Source organism: Nesoenas mayeri, assembly GCF_963082525.1.
Source record: "Nesoenas mayeri genome assembly, chromosome: 6".
NCBI classification, from domain to species: Eukaryota; Metazoa; Chordata; class Aves; order Columbiformes; family Columbidae; genus Nesoenas; species Nesoenas mayeri.
The window spans coordinates 13936461-13960154 of record NC_137545.1 but is presented as its reverse complement, the minus strand read 5'-3'; the positions used below and the strand labels follow the sequence as shown (position 1 = coordinate 13960154).

The following is a 23694-nucleotide window of genomic DNA, read 5'->3' as shown; positions in this document are numbered from 1 at the left end:
GCAAAACTAAACCAAACACGCTCAAGCAGTTGCTTGATACCTTTATAACTAGGACGAATTTATCTGGTTAATAAATGTTAGTTCATTTATATCAAAGCTTTTTTTGCAGATCAGTTGGGATACCCTTTGTCGTGCCATTGCTCTGCGAGCTACTTAAACATCGATGTATGGCTTTTTTTTTAACCAGCTGAAAAGAAAGCACCTCTAGCAGAACAGCTGAACTTCCTGGATGTTAATCTGTCTCTTTTCTTAAACCTCTCAACGTTATTACAGACTCTCCTCTAAAAATGGTCACCCGTGACTGTTTCAAAGGGGCTTCTAACACACTTTTTCTCCGTGTACCTCCTCCTGGAGCTGTTATGCTATGAACAATGGAACACATAAAAAAACCCCGGGCATTTTCCAAACAGCACGTGAATGTACGTCTGTCTGGGAGAAATATCTGAAATCAATGCCTTTGTGTCTGTCTTCACAGCAATGTTTCTGATTTCTTCCCGGAGCAAACGTTCTCCTTGCCGTGAGGACGGAAGGATTTTCGTTCTTGGTTTTTCTCTTTTTTTCTTCTTCTCTTTTCTTCTTCTCTTTTCTTAGCATAAAAAAGAGCCCGTTCGTCTTCCTCCCCCGCCGGGGCTCTCTTTTGTTCGGGGCCAAACTCCGGGGCGGAGCGGGGCTCCCCGGCCCCGCCGGAGGGGAGAGGCGGGCCCCGCGGAGCGGCCCGTCCCGCCCGGCGGCGGGAGGCGCGGAGGGGCCGGGCGGCGGGCGGGGGCAGCGCGGCCGCCGCCGCCGGAGGAGCCGCCCCCCGCGTCGGGGTCTGGCCGCTCGGGCCCGGGCTCGGCGCGGCGGGGGCGACGCCGTCGGGGCGGGCGGGCGGGCGGCATGTGGCGGGGGCTGCCGGTGCTGGCCCTGGCCGGGCTGCTGGTGCTGGGGCGGGCGCCGGCGGGGCGGTCGGCGGCCTGCGAGCCGGTGCGCATCCCGCTGTGCAAGCCGCTGCCGTGGAACATGACCAAGATGCCGAACCACCTGCACCACAGCACGCAGGCCAACGCCGTGCTGGCCATGGAGCAGTTCGAGGGGCTGCTGGGCACCAACTGCAGCCCCGACCTCCTCTTCTTCCTCTGCGCCATGTACGCGCCCATCTGCACCATCGACTTCCAGCATGAGCCCATCAAGCCCTGCAAGTCCGTGTGCGAGCGCGCCCGGGCCGGCTGCGAGCCCGTCCTCATCCGGTACCGCCACGCCTGGCCCGAGAGCCTGGCCTGCGACGAGCTGCCGCTCTATGACCGCGGCGTCTGCATCTCCCCCGAGGCCATCGTCACCGCCGAGGGCGCCGGTGAGTGCCCGGGGCCGCTCCGCGCCGCCCGCCCGGCGGGACAATGGGCGCCGGCGAGCGGGGAGCGGAGCCCGCCCGGGGAGCCCTGCCTTTCCTCCGCGCCGCTGCGGCAGACTTTTCTCTAAGCCACTTTTCTTTCTTTCTGCTTTTTTTCCTCCTTTTCACTCTGCCTTTGTCAGCCGCGTCGCTGCTGGAGAAGTTTTGCTGTCGGGAAGGAGGGCGTGCGACAAATGACAGTCCTGCCGTCACGCAGGGGAACGCTTCAAAGTGTGGGAGCAACAATCCTCATTTCATGTAAATGGGAAATATTTCGATACCCCTATTTGGTATTTCATTGGCAGTGGAAGGCAGAGCCACCCAAGAGAGAGGTGCTCATCCCTGGGCTGCCAGTGTCCGCAGCACCTCTTTTTGCTCATCCCCAGCCGCTCGCTCTCCCCAAAGCGGGCTGCTCCCCTCCCACGCGAGGCTTTTGCACCCCTGAGCACAGCCAGTGGATTTTGGGGCAAGAGCCATGCCCAGAGGAGCCCCAGGCAGGGTCTGAGGGACCGTGGTCTCCCCAGCCTCCTCGTGTGCCAGCACTGGCACACGCACAGCCAGGCAGAGAACAACCTCCTCTCTGTGGCTGATGTTGAAGGTGCGGTCGTGGCACAAATGCCCTGTCAACCCCGCACTCATGAGTTACAGTCAGGAGAGGAGTGCAGTGAAAGTGCAGCCTTCCTCTGTGTTTCGTTCCTGGTGTCCCTGAGCAAGCCAAAGGCTGTCACCAACGCTGGGGCATCTCCAGCGCAGCTCTAATGGTACCTGATCCCCCACAGTCTGTTGGAGCCCCTCGGCTTTCTCACCACATCCCATTTCACCAGCTGTGCTTGTTGTCGCCCTAGAGGACAGCTGGCACTGGGTGTTCCATCTGCGCTCTGGGGCTACCAGGGAGGCAGGAGCATCTCTGGGTAGTTGGGTGAAGACTGCTGACCGCTTTGGCCACCACAATGCTGCAAACATGCTGCTGCTCTGGGACCCTGCTATGTTAGGGATGCACTTCTATCACAGCTGCCTTTGGGCTGGAAGGGTTAGTGGGACAGAGCTCCAGCTGGTGAGATGCACACCGCAGAAACACTAAATTGAAGGAGCTATTGAATCGCAAATTAAAGCACACCAGTGGGTGATTATCATGAGTGAGCATTGACCTTTACAAAATGACCACAGTTCCTGTTGAGGAAAGCGTTTGCTGGTGGTGGAACCAAGCCACGTTTCCTTGCTGCAAAGCTGCAGTGTTGGTGGGTCTGCCAGACTTCTTCCTCCAAGCAGGGGGAGAGCAGAGCTGGGGCAGCGGAGCAGCTGTGAAGCAGAGCAGCACCAATGTGCCCTCTGGGCTTGTTTTGCTGCTGTACAGCTCAGTTCGGTGCCCGCAGCTCCAGTGCCAGGTTGTGGCAGCTCACTGGTGGGCAGCAGATCCCACCTCTCCATTCTCCCCCAGCAGGGGCCTGTGAATTAAGGTTTTTTTTCATGCTATGCTTAGCACAGTATTTGACCGTGCTCCTGTCCTGTTACCAAATGCTTTATATATCCCACTGCCAGCAATGCCAAACACTGTAATTCCTGTTTTTCCCTTCTAATGAAATCTCATGCTTCAGTTTCCTGACCATACTCCCCAGCTCAGTCTTCCCAGGTAAGCTGCTCTCCCCACTCATCCCCATGTATTTGTAGGTCAGACTGACCTCACTCCTCCTCTGACTCCATCACTTTACCCTCTCCACCTCTTGAAATCTCAGCTCAGTGACCATGCCCTGATATCTCCAGTCATTACTACTATTTCTCTCCAACCCTTCTAATTCTTCCCCTCTTCCCTTTCCTTCCTGCCCTCGCAGTTGTCCACAACCATCTCTTTTTGCCAGCATCTCCCCCGCTGCTGCTCTTGGGGGTCTGCAGACCTGCTGGCATGATTCAGGCAGGTACACTTTAGAACACCAAGCGCCTTTCTCTGCAGTCTTGAGGTGCTTTCAAAACCACCTTAAAAATGGCTCCAAGCTGAGCAAGGCTTGGCAGGAATGCTGTGATTTGAAAGCAATCGCATTCAAATCTGGAGGGAGGAAGTTTGGCTAAAATTGCCCCCGAGTTACCTATTTCTGAGGATCTCAGCAGTACAATAACCTCTTTGAGGGATTCCAGGGCTGGATCCATGAAAACTCTCTTTCAGTGAATGAGAACCTGATGACATTCTCATTTCTGGGCTGAAAATTTTGAACCGATGCATTATGTACCAGACTGAAAGAATCCTTCTTGAGGGAATAAAACTGCTCCTTTAGAAAGCAGAGTGAAGGATTCCTGTTCTAGGAAGAGGTAAGGCGAACACTTCCAAATTCAATTCTTCAAATAAAGGATCGCAGCCAAGTAGCAGACAGGAATAACCAACTGCCTAATGGACACCATACAGAATACCTGCTCTTATTTTCTCTCAGAAGCACTCCTGCCCCTCATGCTGTCTGTAAAGTACACCTGGTAGGGCAGGCAGACATATAAATCCATTTTTTCACAGGCTTCTCTTGTGGAAGGGAGTGTTTTATGGTCTTCAGAAGTGAGATTTTGATTTTTCTTTAATTTTTTTGCTGCCTGCAAAGTAGCAGGATTCTACGTTTTCCTTTCCTCTTGAGGTCTCTTCATTTTTAGTGGTGAGGATTAATGCCGTTGTCTTAGTACCATCCATAAGGCAGCAGCCTGAAAGATGACGTGGTCAGATGTTTGTCCTTTTCAGAGCAGGGACAGGGTGTAGAAAGGCCAGTTTCTGTTCCTTTTTCAATATTAGATTGTGCATCTTTTCGAGTGCACAATTCAGCTGGGTACAAGGGCTCTTCTGACCTTCAGGACACACTTCATCTGGGTTGCATCACCTGCAAGTGGCTGCAGCAGGTCAATATCATGCTGGGTCAGTTACCATCTGCTTTTCTGTGGCCAAAAAGAGCTTGTACAGACACTTCTGAAAATTTCCTGTTGCCATTAAAGTAATTGGTCTTGATGTTCATTTCAGTGATGTCAAGTTGAAGATCACTTGAAGTTCACTTGACTTTTACTTTTGGCTAATGTTGCAGTAAAAAATGAGAAATTTCTTTCCAATTTTGTATTCTCCATGCCCAGTTACTGTTGCAAGATCTGGAGAAACTGTGCTTGGTAAAATCTGTGGCAAATCCCACTAAGTTCACTTTTGGTTATTGGGACACATGTTACAGGTCCTCCACAAATATCTTCTAGGGCCTCTTCTCTGGTGCAGCCCAAATGGTAAAATCTAGAGGCTTCTCCTTTGCAGCAATGAGGAAAGTGTTTGTGTGTTTCTCCCGATGTTCTTCAGGGCTGCTGACATGCTGAAGGGATGAAATAGCTGCTGCTGTGTCTGTGATGGAGAAGGCTGGTAAGAGCAGTAGAAGTGCCTTGTTTAGGGCTTAGTCAGAGGAAGAGCTCTGCAGACCCTCTGGGCTTGTGCTGATCTCCCCAACATGAGTGTGAGCTGCTGTGCCACACTGCTGCTTTGGATGTCTCAGGTCCCTTACATTACAGAGACCACCTTGAAACAGGTGTCCTGTGGGAAACGTATCTTCCTTGAGTTTTCATTATCTTTGGGAAATACCTGGGTGCCTTTACACCCAGGCAGCAGAGAGACGCTCTGGTCGTGCTGTGGGTGTTCTGGAGGCAAGTGCGACACTGAACATTTTGTTCTTTTGTGGAAGATCAAACAAATCACAGTCCAGGATGGAAGAGGAAAAAGCCTCTTGACAATATCCCAGAGGTGAGAGTAGTGCATGCTAATGTCTGATGTCTTTATCTCACATCCTTGTCCTTTGCTTTTTGGGGATGAAAGCAGTTCTACTTGCAGACATCAATACAAGTTAACTTGCATATGTGGGAGGTCCCATTCACGTGCTCCATATATCCTGGTCTCCGTGTGCTGAGTGCATATGCTGTCCTCACATCTGTCAGGTTACCTTCTTCCTTCACTCAGGAACCTGACAAATCTTTATTCTGTGAAGCGGCAGGAAGTGCAGATAGACAAAAACTGTTTTGAATCTAAAATATCAATAGCGGGACGTGTCTTTAATTTTGCATGGAATAAATGACCAGCCTGACCACAGTCACTGCTGGTGTTGGGATGCTGACTCAGAAAAGCACTTGAGCACATGTGCTTGGCTGCTACTGTCTAGTAGAGTTTTTACATCTCAAGTGACAAGTTTATTCCTGTTTCGAAGAGGGAACTGGCAATTAAAGGAGAACAGTATGATGGACACCATGCATCGCGGAGGACAGATACATCAGTTGGATTTCTGTCTCATCATATCATATTTAGATAGAAAAAATAGCTGGAAGTCATGTTGCATTGTTAATGAGATGCTGGAGAAAAGGGAAGCATCGTCACAAGGTATTAACCACATATAATTAATGTCCGAACTGGTTTGGATGATTGTCATAAGATGGCTGAGGAGTGCTCTGAATCTCTTAAAAAAAATACCAGCTCTAAAAAAATACCACCTCTTAAACATCACAGAAAATTAAAGATTATTCAAGTCATCGAGATGTATTTTCTTAAATCTTATATGAACCACTGATTTCTCCACGTAGGCCAAGTCCTCTGTACCTGCCTGTCTGCCTAGATGAATTCAAAGTAATCCAGTGTATGAATTTGACATTGTATGCTTAAAAGAAAAGTGAAAGAGCCATTTCCTATGCTTCTTTTTCATATGGTATTAACTTCATTTCCAAAGCAGTAGTTTCTAAACTCCAGATCGAACATAGCTCTGCTTTCAGTAACCAAAATGCACAGTGGTGTTAGGAGCGTTTCAGACTGTACCAAGGACAAGCAGTTGCATCCAGCTTGTCATTTTGAAGCTGAGATTTGTTTTAAATGTCTGCTCAAAACTCAGAAGCAGCTTCATTTCTTAGTTAAAGAACGCTTCAAGCCTTAAAGAAGAAAGGAAAAGTAAATAAGAGAATTTAAAATCTTATTAATGATGGTACCATTGATGCTGTTGTAGTGTTGCTACGGTTTGTAGGCTGAGTCCCCTAGAATGGCTTTTATAGTCTAAGCATCAAGTCAAGATCTAGGCCATCAAATGCCATCAAAACCTGGCAGGACTCGTTATGTGGAATAATTTGTCACATGGAGCAGCCATGTTGCTGTCTTGCAGGCCTCCCGGAGTTCCAGTGGTCTGTATTAAATTGTAACTAGGATCAATTTTCACATTACTTTGCTTCAGTGTTGCGTGGTTTTGCAATCAGGTTAGCAAAGTTCCTCTCTGTATTAAGAGCTGGAGTAGATGGCAAGCTGAATTCATGCAGTTTGGAAGGCTGTATTAATCAAGGGGGCTCACAAATGTCTCCATCTGAAGAAAGTGCCCAAGCAGTGAGTGCTCACTGTGGTTTTGTCCTGTGGAGCAGAGTGCCTGGAATGGCTTCAGTCATAGCAGGGCCATGTTCATTAACTGCAGGGACAGTCGGGATTGTGTTACTTTTGGCTCTTTGTCTGCCTTATTTTTCTTTTTTTAATTTCAAGTGTGATATAAGTAAGATGTTTGCTCGAAACTAAGTTTTTCCAAGTTGTTTCCTTTTCCCAAAGCTCTCCTCCGAATCTGTGTCCTAGGCATTGTTATTTTGTACACTTACTATCCAAGTGGCTTTTATTCAGCTTTCCACCTTAGTGTTTTGTTGTTTGGTTGGTTTTTGTTTATTTTTGCCTTCCCCTTCTCCCCCATTTAAACAGCATCCTCGTGAAAAACAATTAATTAGAAGGGCTTATTGGAAAAATCCGTTTGGATTTTTTCCCCTGCTCTGAAACAGAATTTAATAGCAAGCCTTTTGCTTGGAGCTCTGGATAATATTTTCTCTTTGGCAATCCTGCTAATCATCACTGACAGATATTTCTTTCAGAAAGATTGTTTTGCATAGACAAAACTTGGCAGAGAGGTTTCTTCTGAAGAAAAGTGGAACAATAGGAAGTTAGCCGTTAATTTTTTTAAATGGCTTTTTTTGTTTTCCTGTCTGCATTGCAAGAGAAGGTGTAAGCAGCATGTATCTCCTGCTGAGGAGAGGTATCTGCCGTTAGACCGCAGGGGTCAGGGGATGGAATTCTGTAGCTGCTCACACCCATCTGAGATCTCACGAGGGGCTGGTGGCCAGGCTCATCGCTTCCTTGGGAGATGAGGAAGGACCGGGTGGTTCATGAGCTTGACTGGGAGAAGGATCAAGGAGATGTGAAGCCTTTCCTGGGATGTGTCCTACCGTGCTCAAGGTCTCTGGTCCCCTCTGCAAGCCGGTGCTCCTCTCCATCAGCAGAAACTGCTCATCCCTGAATCAGCACAAGTGCATTGGGCAAGATAGCATCAAGGCAAGGTCAATGCTTGCCTGGCCCAAGCCCTCGCAAGGAGGGAAATGACCCACAGAAGTGAGGAACTGGTGCCTTTTTACTCCTCCTTTGCTCACTGACAGACAGGGCTCTGACCACAATTGCAGAGCACAATGTGCTGCATACAGCATCAGGCACAGAAATGGGAGCCGTTTCCATGAGTAACTGCTCTGCACACAACATCTGGGTTACTCGTGTTCTGCAGGCAGCTGCCTTGTTGGGTACTCACAACCACTGGTTTGGCGTAGGAGGAGTGACCTGGCAAATGAATAAATGCAGAATTAGGAAATAGGTTGAGGTTGTGGTGTCTTGTAATTTGGTAAAAATAAAATAAGTTGTGTACCTAGGAGAGGAAGAGAACGTCTGGTGGAAAGCAGTTTAGCTCTGTGTTTGTTTTTCAGGACCAGGTTTATATTGGGCACCTTGGGTGTTTACCAGCCCTCCTTGTGTCAGTGTGAGTTTGAAGGACAGTTCCTTGGCCAATGCACATGAGCATCTTATGCCCAAGCGGGGTCAGGGAAGGCTGAAAACCCCTTACGGGGCTCTGGTTTATGTTTAGTTGTAATTCCAGAGTGAACTGGGCTTGGTTTGCTCAAACACCATGAAGTCATGACTTCTTGGATCAGCCCTTGGTTTTAGAAGGGAGAGTGTACTTCAGGGCTTCCTTCTTCTTCCTTCCCTCTTCCCTCTCTGGATGTGAAGATGGTAAACATTTCACCTGGTACTTCCCTTACCTCTTCTGCTGATTCTGTCCCCACTAACAATTTTGTTGCAATGGGGAATGTGCTTTGGAGGTGTGAACGAACTGTCCCTTCGTTCATAACTGAAGTATCTGTTTTGGTAAGGACTGTATCATAGAACTGTAGAATATCGTGAGTTGGAAGGGACCCACAAGGATCATCGAATCCAACTCCTGTCCCTGCATATGACAACCCCACAGTTCACACCATGTGTCTGAGGACATCATCCAGTCTCTTCTTGAACACTGTCGGGCTTGGGGCCGTGACAACTCCCTGGGGAGCCTGTTCCAGTGCTCCAGCACCCTCTGGGGGAAGGACCTTTTCCTAATGTCCAACCTAAACCTCCCCAGCACATCTTCCTGCCATTCCCTTGGGTTCTGTCATTGGTCACTAAAGAAAAGAGTTCGGCGCCTGCCCCTCCTCCTCTTGTGAGGAAGCTGTAGACCGTGATGAGGTCTCCCCTCAGTCTCCTCTTCTCCAAGCTGAACAAACCAAGTGACTTCAGCTGTTCCTCATACGACTTCCCCTCCAAGCCCTTCACCAACTTCCCAGCCCTCCTCTGGACACTCTCTGGTAGCTTAATATCTTTTTTATCCTGTGGCACTCAGAGCTGCACACAGCGCTGCAGGTGAGGCCGCACCAGTGCAGAGCAGAGCGGGACAATCCCCTCCCTGCCCGGCTGGCAACGCTGTGCTGGATGCACCCAGGACACAGTTGCCCTCTTGGCTGCCAGGGACACTGTTGGCTCATGTTCAGCTTGTAGCTTGCTGAGCCACATGAAGCACCAGGAAGAGTTGCCTTGACCATGTGCAAAGCCAGTTAGTTGTGAAGGCAACCTGAGAAGTTGGCCAAGGCAACTGAACGAGAGGGGCAGTGCATCTGGAGAGCTTTCCCTGCGGGGGTCTTGAATGCCCAGAGGGTGGTGGAACACCTCAGGAAGCTTTGGGCACAGCAAGACGCAGAGCCACCTCTCCATGGTTGATTGCTGGGAGGTTTCACGCTTCTGTCTACACTGGGGGCTGATGGGAGGGTTGTCAGGCTGTAGACCCAAGCATCCTCTATGGTGTTCCCATGCCAGAAGGAGTTGCAGGTTTAAACCAAAGCCCTAGCTAAGTGAAGAAGAAATCTGGCCATCCTTTTACTCAGCATTTGCATGAGGAAGACATTTTAATTCCTCCTTCATTCTGTCCTGGAATACATGAAAGCACTTGATACAATGTAAAATTCATTTAAATTTGTCGAAGATCTCTTTTGTTTGCCATATATTATTGGTAGGCATCATGATGTCTGATTACTGCCTGATAACAATAGCTTTTTAAAAATCTGAGAATAGCAGAGGTGAATAATCAAAATAAAACACTTGAGTAAGAATTAGCATGTGTAATATGACTTGTTACAAGGCAGCATTGAGAAGCCTTACAGCTGCTGTGGAAGGACCAAATTGGCACCATGAAAATTACTGCTTTGTTCTAGAAACTATGATCCTGCAATAGTTTGAAACCGTCTTTGAAAGAAAATGGGTGTGATTTTTTTTATTAGGAACAGGATATTGGGTGTAAAATAATTCTATGCTATTTTCTATACACTTTGCTCTTTAATGTTAGTAGGAATAACTGCTCCTGAAGTCTCAAGTTTTTGACATTAATGATCATGTTAGTGAGGGAATTAGTTGTTTTTCGGATTTACTCTTGCCTTGACTGTCATTTAGCCATATTTCCATTTATGTAAAGGAAGTTTCATCTTTCTAGAGTAGTGTGAATATGCATTAAGATGGAGATTTTTATTTTTAAATAAGGATGGACAAATGAGAGGATTAAATAAGTAATATTAGATCTCTTGTAAGTAGGTATTTAAAATATGTATGTACAGAACTTAGGATTAAATAATGGCCCCAGCCCTTAAAATTCAGTCCATACATCTAAGCCCTTCACCTGTACCAAGTATCATCAGTGTCCTGGGCTGTGTTACCACAGATCCTTACAGCTTGAGCTGCAAGTGAAGAGCTTTTGTGACATGGTCATGTTTTCATTTTTCCTATATTGCAAAAGCAGTGGTTTTGTCTCCATGATAATGTAAGGATAAAAAAAAGATGATGTTTGTGCGATGCCAGCATCCAGAGTTGAAAAAGCAGCATAGACTTTTGGGCATGCAAACTTAGAGAAGGGCTTTTTAAGTTGAAAGCTCATTTGTATTTCCATTTTATGTATCATTCTAATAAAATATACTGCCTCTCTCTCAAGTCTTGTCTCTCTTGCACTCATTTTTTCTTTAATTTGTACAACATTATGTGCATTAACATACTTGTTTTTTATGATTAAGTATATGTAGAAATCCATTAAATTGTGTGATTTAATAAACAATGGTTTTGAAATTGTGTGTTTTACCTATGTGGGGCACGTTCCACTTACAAATGTATCTAAAAGCAGTCCTTTGGGCATAGTGCCTTTTTTCCTCCTGTTCCTTATCTGTCTGTCAAACTAATCAGTATGTTTTTAAACTGAGGGGAAGGGGAAGGTCTGAAACATTTGTTTTGGCATTTACTTCAACTATGTGATTATGGTTGGTTGGTTTGATTTCCTCAGTAACCAAAAAAACAAACCAAAAGTAATTTCTCTTTCATCATCTAATTAAATGCAAACAGTACGTGTACTTTTTGTAGATGCTTGTAAGTTCATGCCATAAATGTCTATCCTTGTCCTAAGCCTGCCAGCCTGTGTACCAACAGTAATGGGATATTTAATTTGCTTCAGCATTTAACTTGATGTGCTGGATTCAGGTGAAGTTCAGATAAGAAATAATGTCAACTTTTAACAGGCTGGCCTGTAGAACACTGCGATCTGTTTATTAATTAGGTTATTAAGTTTTAATATACTAAATATTAGAAAAAGAGAAAACATTGTAGTGTGGGTGTATTGAAATAATCCAGTATTAAAAATACTAACATTTCTTTACATATTTTACAAATCTGTGCCAGATTTCCCTATGGATTCTAATAATGGCAACTGTAGAGGTGCCGGCATCGGTGAGTACACTTCAATAAAACTATATCATAAGCTATAGTCTTTCAAATACTCTTACTACTTAATTAAGAAAGAGAGGTAGGATAAATAAATACTCTATCTTGTCTTTGAATCCTGTAGATTGTGCTTTTGTATCTGCAAAAAGAGATTTCTGTCATGGGCAGGTGGGATTTGGGGCTGGTCAGCCTTTGGACCTCTCAGCAGACAACTCAATTAGCTCTTTAGCATGTCTTTTAGTGCTCATCTCTTCTGCTTTTGTCAGGGCAAAATTGCCAACAAATCAAGAGGGCTGTGCTGTTTCCATTAAAAGTTTTGTTTTGAACAGTGAGAATGTTCATTAAATGGATTTTCTCTGGGTAAACCAGTGAGGATAATGGTTCATTCTGACTTTAAAGTTTGCAAATTGAATTCTGACCTCTTTGTAGATAATGGCAAAACTTCTGTTAACCTGAGGAGATAAAAACTGTGACCTTCTGAGACTGGTTTTATTCCAACAGGTCCCCCGTCGCTTTTATTTTTGTTTTGTTTTGGTTTTGCTGGAACTGAGTAAAACCCCTTGAGTGTTACCACTGTCTGGTCATAGGCAATGCAAAGAAGCAAAGCCCAGACTGGTAGCAGATAGTTTATAGAAATATGACTTCTTTGCTCAAGCACACCAATGACTGTAGGTTTTCTTCAATTTTATTACCCTTCCTTCAGAAGTTTGATTCTTAGGCCTTAGCTAAAAAGGTGACACTGGAAAACCTAACGTTGCCCATCATGTCTTTCCTTCTTCAGAGATGTTCACCAGCTACACCGTGCACTGATGCTCAGTTTTATATTATAAAAGCCCCATGATGGTTGTGGAACATAAAATTAGATACCTACATCCAGTTGGATAACTTCAGCATTAGCCTTTATGACTATATTGTAAAAAGATATTAATAATGCCTAGTTTTAAAATGTGATCGGTAGGTCCCAATGTGAAAGTAGTTACATAGGTGCAAAATGTTATTTAAATCATAGCGTACGTGCTTTGGAAAGCCAGCTAAAATGAGAAAAACCTGATAAAAGCAAACCCCTTAGCAAGGTTTGCTTTACATTCCCTTGGGCACAGAACCATGTCTGAAAGACTTTCTAAAGATTTTTATAGCTAATGTTAGTATCTTAGTTTTAAGCCATTTGCAATTGTTGCGGCATTGAGAAAGTGTGGATTTCATGTTCTACAGTGACTGTACAAAGAACACACAGGCTACTTGGAGTATGAACCTCCAGCATCACCTTCTATCCAAAATATTAAACATACCTTTAGCACTGTGCGTCTTTAGGGAGGTAGGCAGCATGTTACATCAGTAAGTGACCCTGCAGTAGAAAAGAGTAAGATTCAGTTATACTGTTGCTGATGCTTTTTAAACCGTCACAAGGCTTTTTGACTAGTAAATGCAAAACCAGATGTAAAAAAATCCCATTAAAAAAATAGGGTGAAGATGCACAGAAAAATTGCTGATGAAAGGGAAGAGGGGTATTTTTATCACTGCCTTTTGCTGTACACACACAGTTTCTGGTTCAATGGCTACACCTGTTTCAGCTGACAAACACAGTTTGACCACCTAAAAGGCTGGATTTCATAATTGCTTTATTTATATGTTCAGTAAAGTAAATTTGTAAGTTTGCCATTGTAAATAGATTTTTTTTTTTTCTGGCAAGTAGCAACCTGATATATTTTTAAAAATCCTGGACTTGATTGTATTGCATTTGGTGCTGTGTACAGTTACAGTGCTCATGTATTACTCCTCTTCAAGGCACTTTTATCCCTGACAGCCTCTGTTCACAAAACCTTCCCTCTGAGTCTGCAAGGGTTGTTTTTGGGGGGACCTTTTTTGCTCCTCTTGCCGGTAAACTACACCGATGTGCTTCATCAGATGCTTTTCAAGTAACTTAGAATTTTTTCTAGAGCTGTTAGTTGTTCTGTTTGTTTGTTTGTTTGTTTTAATCCTTAATTTATCAGGGAAGCATTTTCCCCGTTTGAGCACTGGTTGCAGTTACCTCCAGGTTTTAGATTGTGCATGCACATATATTTAGGATGACACATTTCTACACAGCGATCTGTGCATAAAACCCTTTTCACATGTAGTTCATTTGTTTTGGCATTTACAGGGAGACATTTTCAAAGGTCTAGATGTGAAGATTTTTAAGTCCTACATTGACTTGTATTAAAAAAGAATATATAATGGCAAAGTTAGCTGAGATCTCAGTCAAAACTGGTGTGAGCCTCTGCTGCCTGTCTCGGTGCTTGGGATATAATGTTGTCATGGTCTCAGAGCTCTTCTGGTAATTCTGGCAGCTTCAGAGGAGACTTACCTTATGAGATGGGACTTGCCCTTGGCATCAAGAGATGCAATACGTTTTTATAGCCACCTTGTGTGGGTGTTCCCACTCCCTGGGGAAAGCTCAGCTTTGTCAGAAACATTCATCAATCAAACTTGGGTTCTCTAACACTCCTGTTGTGCTTCCTTTGAAAAAGGCACCATCAGAGGAGTTGGGAGAGAGGAGCTGATTGTAGCTCCAACACTGGCTTTATACCTGACCTTGGCAAGTGACTCCGTATTAGCTTCTGTGTCTCTAAGGAGTAGTTAGAAATAAAGCAGCGTTTTGTAAAATCCTTTGAAATGCAAATTTGAAAAGCACTAGGGTGACTGGGAGGTATCCTGCATTAAGAACATGGGCTGGTCTGTAATGAATTTCTAGAACAAGACTAGTAAAATACAGTCCTCAAATAAATAAAATAGAATAATTCAATACTATCTTAAAACTGAGGGGACTGTGAGGCTCTGTATTCTTGTCCTGTAATTTAGACTATTTTTTCTACTTATGTCACAAAGCAAAGTACTGTAGAGCAGGAGAATGTTAAAGGGTAAAACTTGTTGGACGTGAATGCTGAGATGCCTGCCTGAGTGTGGGTCATAGGAGCACATCTTTTATGACCTGTTCCAAAGCAGCTTATAAAATGGGCCATAATTTGGCCTCAAGTATGCCTGAACTCCCACAGGCAGAAGGAGAGCCAAAAATCACTTCCCTTCTCTGCCTTTATTATTTTAACACAGCCTCATACAAAAGCTGAAGTCTGTAGGACTCTATATATAGATGCCTGAGGATGTGTTTGAAATTCAAGGAAACGATATCCTCTTCTTTTGAAATGTTCTCTACTTTCTTAGGAGTTCTTTTGTATTTTCAACTCCAAAAATTCTTTCAATAGAAAACAAATAATGATTTGAGAAGTCCATAACCATATGATGCCATCTCTTCTTGTTTTAATATGTCAAAATCTTAGAGAGCAAATAAAAGATCTCTTTCAGACTCTTCAGGCTGGATTTAACTAAATCACTAGCTATACCTTTTGTTATTTTAGAATGATGGTGTATAGAAATAGGCTGCATTAAGTTTTCTTCTGCTTAAATGCCGAATCAAATGTCAAAATATATGAGCCTGTGTACGTAATATTTAAACTACTCCACCAAAATTCACTTAGACACCAGCTTGAAATAAGTAAATATTTGCATTAAAACAACCAGCCATGAAATATTGGTGGTGTTAACGAACGCATGGGTCCAGGGCTTCAGCATTAGCACTCCCCAGGCACTAATGCCGATGTTTTTACCTCTGTTATTGTTCCCAGCCCTCTGGAAGCTGCACCACTGGAAATGCTACTCTGACAGTGCTCGGTTTTATTGTCTTTTTAAGGTCATCCTTACAGCCATAAGGGCTAATAATTTCCTTATTTTAATTCAACTCCAGGTTCTGGGTCATAATAAAATTTTGTAAAATTTACCAAAAAAAGAAAAAAGGAAGAGTCCAGAGCAGGATTAAAAGTAGCACTAAAAACCTGTAGTAGTCAAGTGAAGCCCTTCACTGTCTTAAACTTAATCTCTCTAAATCTCCCGCCAGACACCACTGAACAAACATGGTTGATTTTGTTGCAACCAACCCAGAAGTGTTTGGAGCAAGTAGCCATGGGCCACTTGGTCCTCACCACCCTCCGACATGCTTAATCTGTTGACTGTAGCTCTTGGACATCTTCAGGTGTAAAGGGGATGTGCCACTGTAAGAAATCTTACAGTGCAGTTTCAGAGATGCACTGTACATTGAGAATTTGCCACAAAAATATAATCCCTTATGATGAATTCCTGCTCGCCTGAATAGCCCAGTGGGTTAAACTGAGCTGTGTAGTCTCTAGTCAAATGTTAAGTCATGCCCTGTCATAGTAGTTTCTTTCTGTGTCTGCGTTGCAGTCTGTATGATTAAAGGTGCAGAAAGGAGGAATTCAGTAGGTGCAGTACAGAAGAGAGAACAGCATTGTAAGGAATCACAGCACCTGTGAGCACAGAAGAAACCTAGATTGAACCTTGATTTGGCTTAAAATGGAAGATCTTGTCACTTCAGACTCCAAGTCCGTGTATCTTTGTTGTTGTGGAGTTAGCTAGTTTTAGTATTTTTGCTTTGGTTTGTTTTTTAAATTTCAGCTTGTTAAGCTTTCTCCTAGAAACCCTGAAGATTGCATGGACAGATCCATAACATCTTCCAGCAGTGCAGAGTGGGAATGCCCTGTAGTTTTTAATATTTAACTTGGCTGTAATAAAAAAGTAAATTCAGTGACATTTTTGTTAGGTGTGAGCTTGGGTTTTTGGGGAGATTGTCACTGAACATACGCTCTTTTCTTTCTAAACAAAGCTTTCTGTTTTTACAGAGCGCTGCAAATGCAAGCCTATAAAAGCCACCCAGAAGACCTATCTACGCAACAACTACAACTATGGTAAGGACAGCTGCCTGGCCGGCTCCCAGCATTCTTAAGGCTACAGTAAGGGGAAAATGTTCATTAAAAAAGCCTGTAGACCTGATTACTGGTGGTTAATCCACTCATACTTATTACAGAAGGAAGAAATGGCCTGAAACTTTTCCAAATTGAAAACCGAGAGTGCTTGTAGAAGGATGGAAGGGATTAATTTAATATGTTAGCACAAGGGTGTCTGTGTTGATGCGGGGTTTTGTTTCAGTGTCAGCACAGGCATTGGGAGTTCATGCACTTTAGTGTGAAAAGTGATGTGACAAAAATGACCTTGTGGTCCCTCCTTGATTTTCAGCTCCAGTATGCTCTGCTTTCACAGGAAAGGATGTTTTTATGAACTTTCATGCCTACAAACCCACCGTGGGATCTAACAGGCATACTAGGTTCTTTCCTTCTTGCATATTGAAGCCAGAATTGAGCATCTTGCCGACTGTGTTACACTGTCAGTAATACTCGTAAAAGTGCATGGTGTCCATGTTATGTCCTCTCTAGTCTAGATTGTCATGGTCTTCAGGCATATCACAGGTCCAGGCTGCTACTTTAATTCGTATTGTTCACTTTAAGCAAATGAGGCTGATGAAACCAGTGACTACATATCACAGGAGCTGAACAATTGGGCCTTTTCCCGTTACTCATGTGAATAGCCTTAGGCTTGCAGAACTTCAAGACTTCATTTAAATAGCAGTGATTGCATAATATTTATTAAGATTATGCATTTATACAACTATTGTCAGATAATCTTCTTTTAAAAATAAATCCTATTAACAGCTAAAAAATTATAATTGTATTCTGTCAAATATCCTTATTTTATAGGTGACTAGTTGGTTTTATATTGTTTTGGTGGGTTTGTTTGGAAAATAATTACAGAGTGAGTGTTCTCTAGTGATACCATGACTGCACATGGTAGAGAGTTGCTGAGTGTGCAGCTGCCCATCTTTTCCAGCTTTTGAAAGCGAAGAGGTTCCAGAATGCGTTTGAAAGAACTCCAAACCAAAGCAAGATATTTTTTTTAAATCTTAAAGAGGTTTTAAGGAAGTGGATCACTTGGGCTAAATTGTGCATGTTAAATGCGTAACAGCTATTAATTGTTGGCAGCTGTATTCAATGTGGCTGCAAAACATGCTGGCTGGATTGTCTGGGTCTTTATGGGCAATGCATGTGTAGAGAGGAGATAAGTCCATGGTTTTCTTTCTTCCTTATTACCTTTTGCGCATTGGTTAGAAGAAGTTGGGAATCTGCTGTCTGTAATGGAAAGAGACTCTTATTTTCAGGCTGTGAAAGACGTGACGTTCTCCAGAGCATGACCTCTGGGTTGGCTTTGCATTTGCATGTGGGCTCAGTTCACTGGTCACCGTGAGAGAAATGAAAAGCGTTGCCTTTGAAAGGCAGCTTTCCCTCCTATGCAACTTAAGGCAAAAAGAAAGGGAGAGGGAAGAAACAATTAGACAGGTCATCAGGTCAAGATCAGGAGCATTTGGAGCATAAAGAGCAGAGCAGATTGTTGCTGGGTCACTGGAGACAGACTAAAAAGGTAAGGGCCTGTCATCCAGCAGAAGTAGTGATATGAGAAGTTCTAATGCACATGCACATTTTGTGGAAGGTTCAGTGACAAATTAAGTTTGGGCATCTGTACTGCAAGTAGTCAAAGAGGGAGCTGTTCCAGCTCGAGGGAGCATACAACTAATGAATTAAATATATTTAAATTGGAAAGGATGAAGAAGAGGGGCTGCAAAAAAATAAGCCCAGCTTAAACAGGATGCAAATCCGACTGGTACATAACTCCTGCTCGTGACCATACTGTTATGAAATAAACTGAGCTACCTGGGCCCTCTGGGTGGAGAAGTAATGAAGTGAAGAGATGGAGGGAGGGACATTGCTGGAGTTCAGCTAAGCTTTTGATAATGGACCATGCAAAAGATTAATCACAGAGGTCACCAAGAGTGGTTTGGGGGTGACCTACATTATCAGCTGCTGCTAACTACACTCTTTGTGACTTTTTTCCCAGTCATTCGGGCTAAAGTGAAGGAAGTGAAGACTAAATGTCACGACGTCACTGTGGTAGTGGAAGTGAAGGAGATCCTAAAATCTTCCCTGGTGAACATCCCAAAGGACACTCTGAACCTTCACACGAACTCTGGCTGCCTGTGCCCACCACTCAGCGCCAACGAAGAGTACATCATTATGGGCTATGAAGATGAGGAGCGCTCCAGGTAACTCTTTCTGCATTGTCCTTGGAGCATATTTGTTGTTGTTTGTTCCCCTGGTCTTGCACCAGCCAAGGAAAACTTGGTGTGACTCTCTATGGCTTCTTAGTTGTATTCAGGGGGGACAAGGCACACGGAGATCTTAGTCTGGGATGTGTTGGGTTGTACAGCTTGTGCATGGCTATTGATTGAGTAACTGGTTGTCTCCATTGGGTAGGTTACTCTTGGTGGAAGGCTCCATAGCTGAGAAATGGAAGGATCGTCTTGGTAAAAAAGTAAAGGTAAGAAAATATCTCACTGAAAGTCAAATGTTGCAGGTACCATGAAACATCTACCTAATATTTTCAAAATAAGGGAAGAAAATTTACATACTGACCCCAGTTAATTAATACTAGGTATCAAAAATTAACTTGGTGTTTTATTTTCTGTATTACTTAGAAATGCATGCTGAATAAACTAAAGGGATATATTAAATTACCTGAAAGTGCACCAAGTATAGCAGCAATCAAAACCTCTGTCTCAAAAAAGCAAACAGTAGGAGTGTTTTAACTCCATAGGCAAACTGTGCATTCTGCAACACACACCTGCTTACTTGGGATTGTGATACTATTTTTAAAAAAGGGCTTCACAAATGTTTTCCAGATGAAGTAAAAATTATACTTTTTACATTTAATATTCTTTAAATACAGTTCTCTTACCAAATTATGTGGATTAACGACTATTTTGAATTTATCTTCCTGCCGTAGATGAGGGAGGTGCATGATGAGGAAGTCATGTCATAGTGAATTGGAAGCAATGAGCTCAAATGCAAGCAGTATATGAAAAGACATTGTTATGTTTTGTAATTTAAATGTATTCTAATGCCTTCCGAGTTCTGCAAGTATTGCCTTTTTATGTTTTGTTGCACTGCAAAGTATCAGTGATTTCCACAGTTAGGAGTGTCATTTTACACAGAATATTCTTATTTTGACACAATTTTTCAGCTATTGATTTGACATAATGATTGTGCCTGTATGAACCAGTCTCCTCTTCCACTGAACACTTTCTTCAACAACCTTAATGGTGATTGGCAGGAGAATACTGTTCTGATTACAAATGCAAGTTATTCTGTGTGCATTTGTCACATCCATAGGGATTACATGAGTGAAAAGATACAGAGATCTTATTCCAAGTTGTTGCTTGGTTTGGCAGAACCTTATGAAATCCAGTGCCGCAGAGCAAATATCATGTTACCGCTGTAGGTTGACTTGTGCTCAGTTCCAGTTCTTGGGTGGCAGTGTAATTTGTTGGGGGATTTTTTGGGAACTGGTTCATTTTCTCACTGCTGAGGACCACGCGACGTCGCCACCCGCTTCTCATCGCAATCTCCTTTTCACTTGTATCAACTGTATTTATTACACCTTTTTGTACTGTGGTTGCTATTACGTGGAAAAGTAAAAATAATTTTTTTAAAATGTTTTTTTAGAAAATTAAGAAAAATCACTTATCCTGCTTCCCCCAGAGACTGCACAGGTTGCTTCATTTACATTTCATTATTTAGCATTTACATTTTATTATTTAGAAGGTGAGATGCTTCTCCACTGAAGCCATTTTGCCTTGTATCAGCCCCTTCATTCACAGAGGCTGCAAGAAAGCCAGGAAACGTTTTTTCTGCTTAAAACGTCTTTCACTGATAACCTCACATTCCACCATTTGACCCCAACTCAGGGTAACACGGTGGGAGCAGCGACGGCTTCTATTTTTCTGCCGCCGTTTGTAAACACGCACAGTCGTTTCACACACGACTTACATCTTTCTTCTCTGATCCCTTTTGCCATTTCTTTGCCTTTCGATCCACAGCGCTGGGATCAGAAGCTCCGCCACCTGGGGAAGGCGAAGGGAGAGCCTGGCCACGGCGACTCGGCTCCAAAGCCCGGCAAAGCCAGCAGCGCCCGGCAAGCGCGTAGTTAGGTGTGGGACGCCACGCGGTGACGCGCAGGGGACTGTCCGCCAAGACGTCATTGTTGGAGCTGCAAAGGAGAAATTGCACTATTGCACGTTATATTCTATTGTTTACTACAAAATAATGTTTTAGCTTATATTAGTTTTTATTCTCCCTCTTGTTTTCTGCCTTTTTTTTTGGATGTGTGCAAGCTCTGGAAATGGAAATTTATATATATATATATATTATTTTTCTGTTTCTAAGAACTGTAGAAAACTGCCCTTATGAGATGAGGAAAGATAAGGACATGCAGAATTTACCATTTTATCTCCTGAATCTTCCTAGGGAGAAGGTTCTGATGCAGGCAGGAATGAGATCTGGCAAAGACCATCACTTGAAGGCCTGACTCACACTGGCTCCCCCTTTCACTATTTCTTGGTCTCTGTCTGCTGAAACTTGTGTCGGGGGGACATTGTTGATCTGTTTCTAAGTGCTTAACTTTTTTTATTCTGAAATATAATTTCGCAATACGTAAAGAAATGATGTTAAGAGAACTGTTTTAATAAGTACACCTTTGTTTTCTGCCTCATAAATAAACCACTTGTGTAAGCCAAAGTCTAACTTAAAGTATTTCCGGTGACAAACACGGTGTGTTTGTACACAGGGGACCTGGGTTTTCCAGCACTCCAGACTTACAGGAAAGGTTGTATAGTTCTGTTACTGCAGGATATAATTTATAATACACTTCTCTTATAATGGCAGGTTTTTTTCCCTTTTCTTTCTTTCCCTTCTTTCCCTTCTTTCCTTTCTTTCCTTTCTTTCCTTTCTTTCCTTTCTTTCTTTTCTTTCTTTCTTTTCCTTATTTCTTTTCCTTTCTTTTCGTTCATCTGCTGAGTTGTAGGAGTAGACTGACTTACCAGACCTGCTTCTCAGTACAGGTCTGCACTTTATCCTTCTGATTTTGTGGTGTTATTCTTCAATCTGTGCCTACATAAACAAGTGTTCAATGCTCAGTAAAATATGTCCAATAAAAGAATTGTAGTTGTCAATACAGACCTTATCTGACTTTTGAACAAGCATAATTTTTTATATTACTTTTGCAAATGCAAAAAGGAAAAAGAAGTTTATTTTTTGTGCTTTTATAGAATTCTTTGCAGATAGTGCCAACATATTCAAAATTATCTTCTGTTTTCTTATTCTCTCATGCTCAAAATAAATTGAGGTAAATAGAAAAATATTAGTCTTTGCTGTAGCCTGCAGAGGGGAACCTACTCAAGATGCAAATGGCTGTTGTGTTCTCAGCTGTCAGTGTTGTCTGAAGTGCATTAGGGCTGCCTTGCATTAAGAAAACAGTGGTGCAGTTGTCAGGTGTTGTAGAAATATAACAATAAGTAAACATAGAAATATTTGAGCATAATTGTAATAATGATGTTTAAAGTTTTCAGTTAATAACCAGAGGTCTCAGGGCAGTTTTTCCACTGAGTTGGAGAACCAGCAAGTTGAAGTAAGGGGGTAATTTAGGGGAATGGTTGGCTCTGAAAGGTAGCAGTGGAATATTAAGGCTCCAGGTAGTTCAGCGTTTGCTCAGGGTATTGTATGGGCAGACTTAGAAGCTGTGAAAGAACTTTCAAAGAGGAAGCTGAAATAGAAGAATAAGAATAATTTTTAAAACAGCAACAAAGCTCTTTCCATTTGAAAACACTGCTCTGGTGTATTTTGGCCATTGCATTTTGGTGCTTCTGTTCTCATCTACTCTGTTGCAGGGCTCCTGTGTCTTCCAGCCATGCGACCAGCGAGCAGTTCTCTGCCTGTGATGGTCGCAGTAGGTATGGCAAGGTGAACATCCTCACTGAAGCAGCAAGTCCTGGGAAGCCTGTTGTCAATCATATTTAATTATTGGGCTTTGGATGTTTTTTTGAGAAATCACTGAATAGCCGGCTGTTAATGTGAGAAGGAAAATCTGCTGCACAAAAAGCCAAGAAAACTAAACTTCTGAGTAATCTTGTTTACTACTGTCCTTCTGCCGCCATTCTCGGAGCTTTCTGAAGACAGCAGTTTGTTGTTTTACACCTGGCTTGATTAGGTCACAGTTCAAGACCCACCTAGCCTCTCATATAATTTAGAACTAGAGTCTATGGTGTGAAAATACTTTCTTTTGACTTGCCCAAGTTGTACTGAGCTTTACCTTGTGCTTCCCACTCACTATCACCTCAGTCCTGCACTCAAAGCAGGTCAGTGTCTGCTAACAGGTAGTTTTTTACTCTTAAATTGTTTGTAACAGTCTTCCTTCCAATCCAGATACTCTTCCATCTTTCAGTTCCCCTAACTGAGGTCAAAGGAAAAATACTGTCAAAGAAAAGGAAATAAATAGATCTGCTTCGTTAATTGATGAGAACTGGTTTCTGATCGTCTTTATTTGCGAGGCTGGAACTCTTGCCCATCCTTCATTAGATCGACAAGCTGATGACCAGAAAGTGAGTGGGCTCGTTTTGGTGTCGTTGACCACTGCTGGTTTGCATTTTCCTGGTGAGGAGGGGAGGATGTGGTGGCTTCCTCAGGAGGCAAGCAGAGGTGCTAGTGGTGGGTGGGTTTGCTGTGCTCTGCACCATGCCAGCCAGGAGCACTGGTTACCCATCTCTTTTCCTAGCTAAAGGAGCAGTTCAAAAAATAAGGGGGAGCTTGTTGAGTTGTGTTCATGTGCAACAGCCACCCAAGAGCACCCTCAGATTGCTGAGCTCATGGGTCAGGAGCATCTTCAGCTGGGGCTGTTAAATGGAGGGGTTTCCCATTTAGCAAGCGCTGGTGTGTGGCTGGAATCCATATGAACCAATGGTGTGTTGAGCTGTTTATCTCACTGGATCGGAGTTTGATATTGAGGATATCCATACCAGAGGAGTACAATCTGGAGGCAAACCCACTGCTGCTCACTGCAGTGATAGAGGTGTCTGGCCTCGGGTGCCACCAGAGATGAGAAGCAGCTGTTCATTTTGTATCCTCTACTGTTCAGCATGGCGTTAGTATAATGGGGTCCATTCTCACTGTATGGCCTGGCTCTGTCATTTGCTTTGGGACAAAAAAGACCTTGGATGGCTGTAGAGCACCGGTTGCACCAAAGCTGCTAGTATGAGCTTTAGTGGGATGTCCCTTTTAAATGACTGTCCACATGCTGGAGGGAATGCTAGCTTCCTTCTGTTCCTCAAGCTCTTATATAGCAGTATAGAGGCAGTATATAGCTTCTAATCTTCTCTTTCTATCTGCAGTGAAACTACTTGAGG

General features: G+C 43.4%; 1 protein-coding gene across 1 annotated transcript; it reads left to right on the top strand.

The window, feature by feature from the left end:
* Nucleotides 1-876: 876 nt before the first annotated feature.
* FRZB (frizzled related protein) lies at nt 877-20448 on the top strand (the record flags this gene model as incomplete). Its single annotated transcript, XM_080346711.1, has 6 exons — nt 877-1330; nt 11427-11474; nt 16196-16261; nt 18300-18504; nt 18716-18779; nt 20338-20448. The coding sequence occupies 6 exons, from the start codon at nt 877-879 to the stop codon at nt 20446-20448; spliced, it is 948 nt and encodes a 315-aa protein (XP_080202837.1).
* Between the last annotated feature and the right edge of the window lie 3246 nt (nt 20449-23694).